At 36.2% G+C, this 15,580-nt stretch overlaps 1 protein-coding gene across 1 annotated transcript in view; it reads left to right on the top strand.

Moving 5' to 3' along the window:
* Window positions 1-15,580, top strand: part of LOC118838251 (adenylate cyclase type 2) — a 161,620-nt gene that overhangs the window by 82,308 nt on the left and 63,732 nt on the right. Inside the window, exon 14 of the mRNA XM_036745494.1 lies at window positions 9,553-9,669. Within this exon, the coding sequence (XP_036601389.1) occupies window positions 9,553-9,669 (117 nt within the window). The remainder of the gene's footprint in view (window positions 1-9,552; window positions 9,670-15,580) is intronic.

The following is a 15,580-nucleotide window of genomic DNA, read 5'->3' as shown; positions in this document are numbered from 1 at the left end:
CTCATTATGTGGCCAAAGTATGTAAGCTTCAGCTTCAGTATTTGTCCTTCCAATGAGTAGTCAGAATTTCTTTCTTTAAGTATGGACTGATTTGGTCTCCTTGCTATCCAAGGAACTATCAGAAGTCATCTCTAGCATCACAATTTGAAAGTGTCAATTTTGCGGTGCTCAGCTTTCCTTATAGTCCAACTCTTAAAGTCATACGTTGCTCCTGGAAAAACCATGTTGTTATTACTCAGTCATTTTCAATGTCTTACTCTTTGTGACCCCATCTGGGGTTTTCTTGGCAAAGATAATGAAGTGGTTTGATATTTCTTCATCCAGCTCATTTTATAGATAAGGAAACTGGGGCAAACAGGGTTAAGTGACTTACCCAAGATCACACAGTTAGTATCTGAGGCCAGATTTGAACTATGGAAGATGAGTCTTGCCTGACTCCAGGCCCAGCACTTTATACACTGCAAACCATAGCTTGGTCTATACAGACTTTTGTGGGAAAGGTAATATCTCTGCTTTTTAGTATGCTATCAAGATTTGCCACAGCTTTCCTTCCAAAGAGCAAACATCTTTTAATTTCATTCCATTAACAAGGAAGTGATTTCTGTAATTCTTCTATAATGAAGTCATTAAATACCTTGTCCATCTGTGTATGCAACAGTGCTGAAATATTATATGAAGCAAGTAAAAATATTTTATTTTAAAGTTCATTCTAAACTGGACAGTATGAAAACATGCAATGAGAATATAAAACAATCAAGCATTTGACACAATACTTTATAGGGTGTTGTCATGTAAAGAATAGACATGTGATTTTTTAAAGTTCCTTTTATAAGATCCTTTTTGCCCCTTATGTAACCAGTATCCATTAACTAGTTTTAATAAAAAGGAAAAAGAAATGAGATTCTATTTGGGGAACGAAAAGACTAATTTTTTCTAACTAAATATGTGCAGGTTAGAGAAGGAATGAATGTCAGGTAACTAAATCAGTGTTTATAAATGCTTGATAAGATCAGCATTCAGGTCAGGGCTAAGCCTTTAGTAGGAGTATTTGGAGGAAAATGTATATTGTATAATAATAGGAATGTGTTGCAATCTTACAAAGCAATCTATTGCCTGGTAAATGAGGTAGAAAGGTCTATAGCAGAGATACATTAAAAAATTATCTTTGGAAAAAGAAATAAAAACAAGTGACTTTATTTATTGAATTAGCTTCTGATGAAGTCTGTAACCGCTATGAGGCAAGAGATAAGCTAAATTGCATAATTTTTTTTTTCCTGTTCATGGAAACTCAGAGAGAAGAGATCATAGCCCCTCAAGAGCTGACACTTTTCCCAAAGGTGTAGCAAAAGGTCTATCTGTGCCATGGAATTAATGACACTGGTCTCAGTAAATGGTCCTCATATATTTAGCATAAACCCTTGGAGGGCAGGGATTGTTTTGTTTTTAGTAGGGTCCTCAGCATCTAGCACAATGTTTTGTACATAGTAGGTGTTTAATAAAGCAATTGAATTTAAATGATAGTAAATCAGACTTTTTAGATGCTAAAATGATAGAAAATCAACATTAAGAAATATATCTAGCTGAATTACTCCCTCCTATCTGATATCCAATGAACAAGAAGAGAGAGAGAGACAGGAGACAGAGAGAGAGAGACAGACTTGGAAATCAGTGTCATTCCTTTGTGATTATTTGCTGAGAAAGTTTTCAGCTTTTCAAATTGCCTGAAATTTTGAGATATATCTGGTTACAGGGTAAAAACAACTACCATCATCTATACCTCAGTGTGTTATAAGTACGCATCTGCCATCATACTTACCAGATGCTCCTTACAAAATATTCTTGTCAAAACAGAAAAATTGAGGATAGAGCTTAAAATCACTTGGACCTGACTTAATTCAATTCGATATACATTTATTACATGCAAAGCATTATGCTGGATGCTAGAGCTACAAAAACAGTCCCTACATCAAACAAGCTTCCATCCTACTAAGGGATATACCATGTACCAGAGAAGTAAATATAAAATAATCTGAAGAGAGAGGGGGCACTAACAATGTGGAAGGTCAGGAAAGGTTTTCTATAAAGGCTGGCATAAGCTGATTCTTGAAGGAAGACCAAAGATTCTAAGAGTCAAAGGTCAGAAGGAAATGGATATCGGGAATATGAAGACACAGATATATAGGCTCTACGAAGTCATGGTCATTCTAAATGGGTAGGGCAATGCCAAGTCCGAGAAACAATTAAGAAGCTAATCTGGCTGGAATATCAAATGATAAGGGCCTGAACTTAAGATGGTGAATTCACAACTAGAGAAAAGGAAATGAGTGTGAAAACAAGTATGGTGGTAGAATCAACAAGGATTCATACCTGGTTGGGTATAGGAAAGCATATGAGAGAAGAAAGAGGCAAGGATGACTCTGAGGTCAAAAATCTGGATGACTAGAAGGATGGCAGTACCCTAAAAAGAAATAAGGAATTTTGGATGATGGAAAAGTAAAGGGAAAAAATTGAGTTTTGTTTTGGAAATGTTTAAGAAAAGTTTAAGATACTTATGAAATATGCAGCAGACAGTTGATAATTGGTAATAGAGGACAGAAGTTCAGAAGAGAGATTAAGTATAAATATATAAATTTTGGTGTTATCTACATCAAGATGATAATTGAACCCAATGAAGTTAATGAGGTCACCTAGAGAAATAATATACAAAGAAAAGATAAGAACCAGGACAGAGCCTTAAGGAGCATCCACAGTTAGCAGAAGGGACATTGGAAACGATACAGCAAAAAAGCCTTAAAAGGTGCAATAGATGAGCTAGGAGAACACAATTCTGGAAAGCCAAGGAAGAAGAGAGAATCTAGGACAGGGAGCTGATCAACAGTGTCAAAAACTAGAGAGGTTAAAAAGATGAAGAGTGAGAAAAGGCTATTTGGTTTACACAGACACATAGAACATTTATTAAATTTTTGCTACTGGTTCATCTCTCTTAAGTAATTCTTAGCAATTATTAACATATTGACTCTTTTCTAAAAAAATGGACCAATAGTTTTTCTACCACAGGTCACTTAGTAGATTTTTTTTTCCAAGCAAAGTATTTGAAAGGAGAAAGGAGAATACTAGTTAGGAAAATTATCTTACTTTTGAAAAATGACGAATAGCATCTTTTTGGTCTTCACAGGATTTTTGGGATTGATGACTTCAAGTTTGTTTCAGAATTTGTCTCCCAGGGAAAATTCCATGATATTTTCATTGCACTAACTTGAAGGAGATGAAATTCAACTGCACTCTGCCTAATAAATCTACATGTATAAGTACATTGGGTTTGTTTCTGATATTCAAGTGGTAGGTGTAGAATGCCAAATACCTAGATGGAAAATTGAAAAAAAAAATAAAGCCATTCATATTTACATATGGATCTTTACTGTTTTTACATGGATGTTTAGGGCCAACCCTCAGTCTTGAGAGCACTGCCATTCTTTTCCTAACATATTTCATAATGTATTTTGCATCATATTTTTCATGCTGGCTCTCAAAAATTCTTTTGAAAATCTTACTATAGTTTAATCATAGTTTTTGTTAGATACAAGAAAAAAGTCTTTAACCAACCAGTTTGCAACTACCTAAAAAGAATATTACAGGATAGCAATTAGCAGGGCCTTATGCTCTTAGCAAACTCTGCAGGGCCAATTTAATGTCTTTCTGTGATATACAGGAAAGAGGCAAGGAAGCAGCAATCACAATAATCTATCTGGACTTTTGGAACAATGACATTTTAGTGAACAGCCTAGGAAGAAATGAACCGGATATTGAATGTAAACCATCGATTTTGTGCAGTTCTTTAAAAAGCATGATGCTGAGTTGTATTAAGTATGACATACAAAATCTTGAAAGCAATTCTACAATTCAAATCCTTATTAAAATGTCATGTGCAGTTTGGGTCTCTGCATTTTTCAAGGGATGTAGAAACCAGAAGACACTAAGAACAACCAAAATAATTAAAAGAATGAAGGGGGGAAAGGCATGGTGGTTTAACTGTGATAGAAGAAAGAACACCAGATTTTTTCTTAATAACTGGATCTAAGAACCTGACAAAATATTATTATGTACCAGGGGCTTAATACAGAAAAAAAATAAATGATAAACCATCACACTCATTACATTTTCCCAAAAGGCTAAGGCAACTTTAGAGTGACTGCTGAATAGATATTTCCTATTTACCTCAGTCATTCTTTATCTGAGAAACACACAAGGTCCAAATCTGCTGGGCATCCTGGAGACTGGACTGTGGTGCAACACCAAACTCTCAAAGTCTTGGTGTTAACTGCCATAACTGATAAAAAGAAAAACTGTCTCAGGCAGGCCATTTTTTTTTTTTACCAAAGACCTTATCAGAAATAAATTTATTTATTAAATTCAAAGTATATCTGCTTAGAGAAATCCAAAGGGACAGAGACGTGTGCTACTTTTGAAAATCTCCTGGATACGAGTCATCTTCATGTTATAGTTTATAGAGTTGAAGAAGGAAGACAAACTTCGGTGGTGGTGAAGATTTAAGGAGGGTACAAAGTTTAGGAAACAAGGTTTAAAGCGTCAGAAAGATCAATCCTATAATAGCAACTTTGGACACTTCCTAGACATTCATTTTCCTAGACCCACTCAGTCTGATCTACTGGGGAGAAAGGAGGCATATTCTTAATTGGATTAGGCAAAGGGTCTTTTGTTCTTACTAAAGATATTAGTCTAATCGGTTTCTGGGAGGATTCCCTCCTGGGCTGACTATGCCTGTTCCTTTAGGAACTCACTAGACCTTAAAATAATAAGGAACGGATGATTTTTCTATTCAAGGCATTGTTTCCTCAGAGTACATTAAGTACCGGAAGGTTTTCTACTCAGGTGAGACCAAGAACTTTAGACAGACACTGAAAATATGTGGTTTTTGAATAGTTCTAAAGGGAATGAGGTGAGGGTTAGGGGTGCCTTAAGGAAGATCCGCTTCCCAGGATTGCTTTCCCTGGCTTTCCAGCTCCAATGCCATACAACAACAGGGGCTATGGAGTATGCTGGAGTACTTCCGAACCACTACATATAACAGATTCTCTTCACTGAAGGCAGAACCAAGACATTTATTCAAACACTAGAAAGCTAAATCCATCACAGCAACAAAGAAATCTATACACATTATCATTGCAGGGGGAACAGACATCCCCAAGCCTCCCCTCTGTTGGCCTTCCCACAAACCAAGCTGCCTCTCTCACCCAGGCTAGCTGTTGCTCTCTCTGCCTCCTCCCCAAGCTGCAACAACCTTTGACTTCCTGCTCCACCCTTCCTGTTCCACCCATTCAGCAAGCTCCTCCCACCACAGGCTCATGTGACTAAGACTTCCATGTGACCCAGGCAGGATGGGAAGAGCTTTAAATGGTATTAATAATACATTACCAATACAGGCTTGTATTCATGAAAGAGAACGGAAAGCTGGAGAAGGTGGCTAGGAGCTCAGGCTCACTTAGGCAAGTACATAGGCCCCCTGGCTATGCTAATAGCTGACACTGCCTCTGGGGGAAGGGAGGGAAAGTAATCCCTCCCTTTTCTGGAAATCCTAGAGCTATCCCAAAAGAGCCAAGGCCCAAAGAAAAAGGGTGGGGTTGTTTCCCTACTCTTATAGCCAAAGGGGGAAGTTGCTCCTGACTCAGTCACCAGTCATCTTCAACACAACCTCACAGTCACAGCAATGTATGGGAATCATAGACCAATGGAGAACTGCTGCATCATCCCAAAGTCCAAGGATTCTTCAATTCAGAGCCAGTGGCTATGTCTAGGTCCAAGGAAAATTCTTTCTTCCAAAGATCCATGCCTTAATTTAATCAAGTCGATTGGGGGACCTAGTTGATGAGGTGATCACCACTCAACCCATGCTACAATTGGAATGACCAGTTGCTTCCTAACCACAAAGTAGGCACAATAAGAACACATAATTTTAAATTATAACAAGAGTTCAATTAACTAATCGATCATTCAGTAAACATTTGTGTCTAGAATACTGTGGAAGAGCCTGGGGGGTGGGGAGTGAGGGTGGGGTTCAAGTTTTAAAAGAAAAAAATAGCCCTTGCTCTCTTGGAGTTTTTAATTCAAGAGTGGGAATAAAACAAGAGCATAAATAACTTTAATATTAGAGGTAATTTTATAAATGTATCACTAGCTTCCGTAGCTTCTCCAGCAGAGATTAAATGGTTAGTTTCTTTAAAAGATCTTTGGAATCTGGTAGAATGAGAATTGAACAGACATTCCTTAAAGAGTCAGAAGGGAGAATGTGAGCTTTGATATGTGAGGAGTATGTGAGAATTCGAAGAGCTTTAATTTCTATTTATAAAGAGATTTAGTTTTAATTGTCATTTGTCAAGAGACTTTTCCTGCCAGGCTGAAGAGAGGATAAGACAAGGTTTTGTCTAACCATTATATCATGAATAATTAAGAAGATTTTTGAGAAGAGACATTAATTGGTGTCTTGTGGAAACTGAGTGGTGGGACTATGTTCCAAAAATGAAGAGAATTAAAGTGATGGTGAGAGGTGACTCTGGTTGTGATCTATAATAAAACATTGTAAATAATTATTTATGTCTTTGGTATTATCTGTTACTCTGTTAATGAACCAATAACATTGGTGTTTATTTAAGTCTATGAGCTATAGGGACTTTGATACATAGAGGTTATTAACTGTTTTGGGGGAATTTTTTCTCCAGTTTGTTTGATATTGATGATTTTTATTTATGATTTTTTATATTTTGATTTTGATATTTTTGATTTATGATATTTAATACAGCGAGGTAGTGGTTCAGAGCTAACATTAATTAATAAGAAAGTAGTTGCAAATTTATTCATCAATAAAGAAATATAAAAACATATCCCTGGATACCTTAGAATTTGGGATTATGAGAATGAATGTGGCAACAAGTCAAGCCAGGATGAGGGGTGATCACCTCATGTAGGACACATGCAAAGGGAATTAATCTAAACATGAACACACATCACATGTAAGTGTATTAGGTATATAAAACTATGTGAAGTCAGACTGGGGAGAAGAAATTATTACTGACTGGGAGAGATCAGGAATGGTTTCTAAGAATATGTGACATTTCAGTTGTGCTTTAAATAACTGATGGTAACACTCAAGTCAAGAGGGGGACAAAGGATGTTCCCAGCAGAGGGAACATAGAGATCAAAGAATAAAGGCCAAAATCAAATGAAGTCAACAAGAATTTTTTTTAAGTTAATTAACGAATTTATTTTTAACATTTTTTTTAAAAAAATTAGAGTTCTAAATGTTCTCCCATGCACTGAGAAGGTAAGTGATATCAAGTGTACAAGTGAAGTCATTCAAAACATTATTTCCATATTTACCTTTCAATAAGACCTACTGTGTGCCCATAGGGATACAAAGCACTATGTACCCTAAGGATACAAAGAAAAACCGATGACAGGAAGGCCTCCTGAAAAGGCAGAATGTTTAGCTGGTGCTTAAAGAAACTTGCAGGCAGAGATTAGGAAGGAGAGAATCCCAGGCATGAGGGATAGCCACCCAAAATGCCTGGATTTGGGCAATGGAGTACCTTGTTTAAGGAACAACAAGGAAGTAGATCATAAGGAGTCCTTGGGATGCAGAATCTAGTCCATTTTGGAAGGCATGAAGCATTGTGAGGAGGAGAAAAACATGATCTTAGACTAGAAAATTAGAGCAGACTCCAGAATTTCTAAAGTTACAACTCATATCAGCTTTTATAAATGGTATTCCATTTGTTACAATAAGGTCCAGCCAAAATACAGTTTAAAAAAATACCATACTGCTGCATATTGCTCTTCAGTATCTGGAAGGAAAAAAAAGGGAAAACTTAGAGCCTCAGTCATTTTTTTTGCTCCCCCCTTTTATATGGTGATATGATTAAGAATTTAATTCTATGCTTTTAATATCTAGAATGTCTACTTTTATAATTCCCCAAAGTAAAGCATTCTCCTTGAACTTGTCAGTCCTTGATACATTATTATGAAAATGGATTATATTCTGCTCCCCCAGAAGCAGTATTTATAAAATATTGAACTCATAATTTTTGCCAAGAAATTTCTCTGTTCCTTCCCATCTGATTTAAGGATTTTGTTTTTCCCCGCTCCTGGCTCCCACAGTAGCAGTCGCATAGTAATGGTAATGTTTCTGATCAATTCTACAGTAGCAGATCAATAAGATTCTTTGATTTTTTTTTTAAATTAACATTTTCCTGCATTTCATTAAGTGGTGTGAAGGCTGAAAATACTCTACTCAGAATCTCAGTGCATTATCCCAAATATGCTAAATAACCATACTTACTTTGTAGCTGATATTTGCTGTATTTGGCCAAAAACCTAAAGTGGCTACTATTTAAATATTTCAGAGAGCTTCTACCACGAGAGTAAGGCAGGGTAACAGAATAAATGAGAAAAAATGGAAAAGCTTTCAGTTTTAAATCCTAATAGTATAAGATTTGGCTATATACCAGGAAATTCTCTCTAGAATAATTAGTAAAAATAAAATCTTTGAAGTAGAGAAAATGAGAGTCAAGACTTTGGGAAGTTTTAAACCTCACCAGTTAGGTGACAGTGATTCATACTATAGATCAGTGACTAGTTTTTTCCCTAGACAGAAGCTAAAATCTCCTCAGCTTCACTTTCCCTTAAAGTAGAAATTGGTATTATCTCTGGCTTCTAGATAGATTATCACTTTTATTCAGGGTGCTAATATAGCAAATAACCATGAAAGGGATCACTTTTCCTCATTTCCTCAAGATCATGTTACATTGGACATATCTGCCTTTCTAGTATTCTAAAGGATAAATCTTTCTAAGAATTTTGCTATTTTTAATATAATAGTCTACACTCTCTCTATCCCATGTGGCTAGGAGAGTTCCTAATCTATAAAATAGTGGAAATGTAATATGATATTGGTGGGGGTGATCCTAAAGCAACAGGGAGCAAAATGATCTGTCATTTTGCTCATTAATTTAATGTATTTTTATCATAGATTTTTAAATGCCAATTGACTCATTTAAATCAGGTTCTGAAATAAGATCGATGAAAGTTGTATAGGACATTTTGCAAAGGCTCTGATCTTTTTCATTGTAATTTGATTTTCTACTTAATCCCTCAAAAAAAAAAAAAGAAACCTAATATGAAATAGCATCAGCCCTGATACTTCTGCACTTTTAAATAAATATTTGGCTAAGAAATATCCCCAGGCTTAGAAAAGGGCTAGTATCCTTAATATCAACCTGTTTGTTTTAGAATAGTGACTAGATGCTTAGCTAAACAATCATTCTTCTTTCATTATAAAAGAAAACTTCAGAAAGTTCCAGATAGAAAGCCATTGGTATATTTAAAGCTAAAAGGCACATATCTGTCAACAAAAGCAATTCAATATTTCCTTTGACACAAAGGAAACAATGAGTATTTAATGAATGAGAATTCACCATCTTGAGTTTCCTTTCTTGATCTAGCTTATACTAATAACACACTGTAAAATTGTTTTCCCCTCAGTTTTTCCTGAATGAGGCAGAGATAATGCTCCCCTCAGATTTCAACACATCAAATTCAAGTTTCCCTGATGCAACTGACCACAACTCTCAGAATACACGAAAGTATTTTTTCCTGCCGGTAAGTATATTTTATTTCTTTTTATATTGTATTATGCTTCGTTCTACGTTCATTAGGTTGAATCCATGTACTGCTAAGTGGTATTGCAGCTACAGTGAGAATACTATTTTAGCTTAAGAGGAAATAAATATATTACAAAATATTATGTACAGGTATCAGACTTTCTTGTTTTATAGTCTCTGGATTGTCTTTAAACTCAAACAGGCAATGGCTAATAACTTTGTAAAATGGTAACCTCATCAAGGAAGATCTTCCAAGTGAAATCTGTTAAAGTCACATTTACAAACATATAATGTAAAAGAACCAGCTTAATGCTATTTCATGAAAGCTAATAATTTTGAATTTAAAGTGAGAACTCTTGGTTTTTAGTTGTGGCTGAAAAAATGGGCAAGTCACAATATCTCTGACATCTTTAACATGGTAATAAGAACCTTACCTAGACTATAGAATGACTGTGAGGAAAAAAACAAAAGCAAAAAACAAAAATGAATACTTCGTTAACTTTAAATGTGAACACTTATTTCATCTTCCTCTTCCCAGAAAAGTTCTCTCTGCCAATTGTTTCTGCCTCTGTATGATTTAGCGTTTAGTTGTAAAACATTCCTTGCTGTTGTTCATGAGAACTATCTTGATACAGTGGAGAAATGCTGGATTTGAAGTCAGAAGAGACTTGAATTCACTTGCTAACTCTAACCTTAGTTGTGTGACTATGGACAAGTCACTGGCCTCCTTGAGACTTAGTTTCTTGTTCTGTAAAATGGGGATAATAAAACTCTCAGTATCTTCCTCAAAGTTAGATTCAGAGCTGTAAAGGATCATTCAGTCCAACTCCTCCATTTCACAGATGAAGAAACAGAGGCTACAAAGATTAAATGACTCATCTAAGGTCACACAGGTAATAACTAGAAGAGCTGGGATTTGAATTCAGATTCCCAGGTACTAAACCAAGCATTTTTTCCATGTATGTGAATCACCTTGCAACCTTTAAAGCAGCAAAAAAAATTAGCTATTGTTACCCATTTATTGGTTTATTTGCCAGTTGTTCTATGTGGCAGTCTTTTTTTGCCAACTTAGCATGTAACCTTCTTGAGGGCAGGGACCGTATCTTATAGCTTTTCTGTATTCCTCACAGCTTCAGACACTTTCTTATACACATACCCTCAATACTTTTCTCCAGTTGATTCATTTTAACCAGTAACTTGAATACTCTGTGCTTCAGTTTTAACACCTGTTCTCATAGCCTCTCAAGTAAAGAGGTCCTTCAGACGTTAAAGAATGCATGATCTCATTGATGTAAGCACTTTCCACACAAATACATTTCCTTCTGTGAATCTTCCAGAGAGGACTAAACCAATGTGCTGAAGTCCTTCCTGTAGACCATTTTGGGGCAGGGAGGGGCAGGGGGAGAAGTGCAAGGGATATTTCATGATTATCAACGCAATATTTGAGCTGTCCATTTGTTATGGCTCAGTATCACTACATAACCAGCCCAACCTCCTTTTCCATTTGTTTGAGGCCTTGATATGCTGAAGACCACTTAAATTTGAGTCTTTCCATTGACCTTGATTTACCTGTAGCTTTGATTCCTCTGGAATCAGTGTCTTTCATGATTCATAGCTATGGTACTGAAGAGAACAAGCATAAATTGTATGCTAGGTAAACGCTTTTTTTCTCCTGGAAATGGTTTGTACCAAAAAAGAGATATTAAATACTTCATTTTAAGTACTGACCATTCATACAGAAACACCTGATTTGATCCTCACCTTACCCTCTGCAGCCTATCTCTTCCCTCCCCCATGTATCTTTTTTCAACATTCACATCATGTTTTTTGTGATATTAATTCTCTCTTGGTTCTCCTCCTATTGGTCTGCCAATTTCTTTTCAATATCCTTTGCTGCGTCATCATAAATGTCCCACCCTTTAACTCTGACCAAATGTCATCTCATTTGAGCCTCACAACAACCCTGTGAGGTAGGTGCTATTGTTCTCAGCTGAGGAAACTGAGGTAAAGGTTAAGTGACATGCCTAAGGTCATACAGCTAGTAAGTGTCTGAGGCCAAATTTTAATGTAGGTCTTCCTTGACTCCAGGCCCAGAATTCTATGTGCTGCGCTATTTAACTGCCTCTGGTTGAGACTGAACTGCTATGAAACCTTGAGGTGCTATACAAATTGACAAATTGTCTGTAATTGGTATTACATCTTGTGATTCAATGTGTAAATTCTACTTCTTATTACTTGTGCAACCTTGGGCAAAAAAACTGAACCTCCCTAGTCCTTATTTTCCTCCGGAATGTGAGGAGGATGGACTAGATAGCCTCTGAGGTCCTACAATTCTTTGATCATTGTTATCAAACATTTGGTTTGGAGTAGTGGGCATGATCATACTTACTTTATTATGAGAAGTGTGGGACCCCCATAGGCCATCTTGATGATGGGACACAGAGAAGACCACGTATGATGATCCAGAATTAAGACTGGTACTTTGCACAGAATAAGTACTCAATAGATGTTTGTTGAATTGTGGGATATTGCATTTGGATAAAATTCTATATGATCAACCCTGGAGGTAAGCCTGAAGTCAGGATAAAGACCAACTCTGATATCATGATCAAACCCTGAGATTAAAAAAAAAGTGAGAAATGCTGCACTCAAAGAACACTTTGACCCCTTTAGAGAAATGGTTACCTGATCTGTGCTATCTAATTTCTACCTTTTCAAGATCATTAGCAGTCTGCCTATATAACCATAGCAAGAAAACTTGCATTTGGTTTCTAACCCTACATTAAAATGAAAATATTCCTATATTATAATCAACTTTAAAAAGAAAAGACAGCTTGACTGGCAATGAACATTTCAAAATTGATCCAGCTAATACTTTTAGATGAAATTTGGCAGAACATGATTGCTATTACTTAAAGAAATTCAATACTCTTCTATGACCTCATTTTAAATGAAAGCAAATCATTAGAGGTCCAGGTTGAGGAGAGAAATGGGAATGGGAGGGACAGCATTGGGGAATGTGGAAATCCAAGTTCAAATTTCTTCTGTCTTAATAGTGATGAAAAAAAATCATTTAATTGATTCATTATCCAAAATGGGGGCTTACAAATGTCCCAATCTGTTGTAGCCACTTCGGGCTTTTCATGAAGTAGGCAGATTAAGTTAGTGAAGTTGAAAGTAATGGATTTTTATTATGGGGAAATGATGGTGTTATTTACTCCTTATATGGCAGAATCCCAAAATTTCAGAGCAAAATATAGGTCAAAGGCAATCTATTCTATCTAATTGAATACAAGGATTTTCTGTAAAACATGGTAGACAAGTGGTCCAGATTTTGCTCAGAGACATCCCATGAGGTTGAAGCTACTACCTCCTTGGGCAGCCCATTCTGCTTTTAGATAGCTTGAATTATTAAGGATTTGGGCATGTTCCTTAACATCACCAGGCATTCACTACCTTATCTACATAATGAGGGACTTGGGTTAGAGCTAGCCTTCAATTTTTATGACAAATAAATATAGCTTTTAAAAATCATCCAAAATGAACCTCTATGTTGGAAAAACTTCTGGCACCTCATAACTGGTGAAAGAGGTTTTTAAAGACAAGGACATTTGGGGCAGCTATGTGGCATAGTAAGTATAACACTGGCCCTGGAGTCAGGAGGACCTGAGTTCAAATCCAGCCTCAGCCACTTGACACATGTACTAGCTGTGCGACCTTGGGCAAGTCACTTAACCCCAATTGCCTTGCTTTAAAAAAAATAAACAAGAACATTCCTGGAGTCCTTTAATTCACACTTCCCAATAATTGGCCACCTGTTCTGACTTTTCAAAAGGTCAGCCCCATTCACAAGCTTTCCTTATAATGTAATACAGAACCATACGAATACTAGGAAAAAAGTATACCACCTTGCTACGCCTTTTCTAGAGCTAAATATTTTTGGTATGCCCAGAAATTTTCATAATAAGGCATTGATTGTGTTCTTTTCTCTCATATCAGGGCATTTGTAAGTGTAGAATGATCAGGACTAGGTACTCCTAGAGAGGTTACAAAAGAGAAAGAACGAGTCGCTTTGGCTCCAGCTATCAGCTCCTTCTCTACATTTTCAATTCAATTTGGGGACATATATTTATTTCCTGATGGCAGTTCCACTTATCTTTAAGAAAGCTTTTTACTGAGGAAGAGGGTATGAACTGGGAGTATCCAATCTGATTTTTCTCGCCTAAAAATTGAGACAAACGGTCTTAAATGAGTATTCTTCCGAATATACCAGACACTTCCTTTTGTGAAATCAATGTAAACAACCATGGATGAGAAAGACTTATGTTTAATATCTTTGTTACATAGTTACAATAAAGTTCAGGACACATAAGTGATAAAGAAGAGTTCAGGAATTGGAGAAAAGGAGATCTGTTTTCTTGTACCACGTAATAAGTATTTTAGACATCCATAATTTCACGTTTACTATTTTATGTTGAAATTTTTCACTAGCAATGAACTTTTTCCCCCAGCACTAGTCTTCTTTCACTTTGTACAGAGCAGTAGGTTGTTCCTAGAGCAGCTAGGCCATGGGTAACGATATGATAGAGGATCCTACCCTACCTTCCAAAGGAACCCTTGCTTATGGAGTTTTTGGTTATTAGAATTTAATTGCCAAAAAAAAATGTTCCTACTGATAAACAGGGCTCCTTGTCCTTGTGTAGTTTTGGTACAAGAGCTGATAATAACCTTTGTCCTACCAGAGTTAGGCTATTATTAATGTCTCAGCAGAGCCAGAGAGATTGAATATCAGAGAGAAAAGGAAATTAATAGTAGGGACAAACTGTTAGGGAAGATGTACATAATTGATATTTTCTCTACACAAAGTACTCAGTTAAGAAAGTGGTGGGGGAAGGTGTGGTTTTGGGGAGAATAGAAGGTGAGTGAGATAGAGAATCAATTTAAGGAGTCGAAGAGTTGTCTTGCTGCAGTAAGAGCCCAGCTAAGGCTTGAGACCAAGTCTTCCTGATTCCAAGGACAGCTTTCTATCCACCATTCTAGACTGCTTCTCTTCAGCATATTTCTTACTGAAACTAAGTTGACTTGGTATGTAGCTATTGTCGCTGCTTTTGTTTTTAAAGAACCCAGATAATATTTTTGGAATTGATGAAAATAGTTCCACAAAATTAGATTTATTTCTTTTTTTCCATCAAATAAATGTTCAGTAGTAAAACCAAAACTAATCTAAAAGAATTGCTCAGTAATTAAGTATAGTAATTATATTTAAAGTGTTTCAAATACATATTTTATTAAACAATTATAAGTAATTTGATAGAATCTGTTGAGCTAAGACTTCACTGTACCATTTTACAGTACCACAAAAGAAAAAGTTAACTCTTTACTGTGTCAGTAAATGGGGTAGACAGTACGGTATATATAGCATTATAAATAATGAATTGAGAAGCTGGACACCCGGGCTCCTCCTGCCACTACCAATTTGCTCTTTTATTTTCTAAGGCTCAGGTACCTTCCCCTCCGCAAAATGCACTCTGATCCCCGCAACGAAGAGTTTTCTCTCCTTCATCAGTTTTCCTTGAACCATACTTGTTGACCTAGATTGTATATTGTTGACCCCCAGGTGAACATAAGTTCCATTACAGAAGAGATCGTTTCAGCTTTGTCTTTGTATCCCTAACACCTATACCTGTGTCTTGTACATAATAGGAGTTTGGCAAATGTTTATTGAATAGAGTATTGCTTTATAAGGCAGGCTCAATACTACTTGCCACCAAATATTTAGAAATACTTTGGTCAAAGACACTATTTTTAAAAAAAAACCTTGTTAATTGCCTTACAAAAGATTACTTAAGATTAAGAACATCTGTATAGAGAGATACTATGAGATAGTGCTTAGAGCCAGTCCCTGGACT

The sequence above is a fragment of the Trichosurus vulpecula genome, chromosome 1 (genome assembly GCF_011100635.1).
Source record: "Trichosurus vulpecula isolate mTriVul1 chromosome 1, mTriVul1.pri, whole genome shotgun sequence".
In the NCBI taxonomy this organism is placed as follows: domain Eukaryota; kingdom Metazoa; phylum Chordata; class Mammalia; order Diprotodontia; family Phalangeridae; genus Trichosurus; species Trichosurus vulpecula.
The sequence above is the reverse complement of the archived record's forward strand: the minus strand, read 5'-3'. Positions and strand labels throughout refer to the sequence as shown.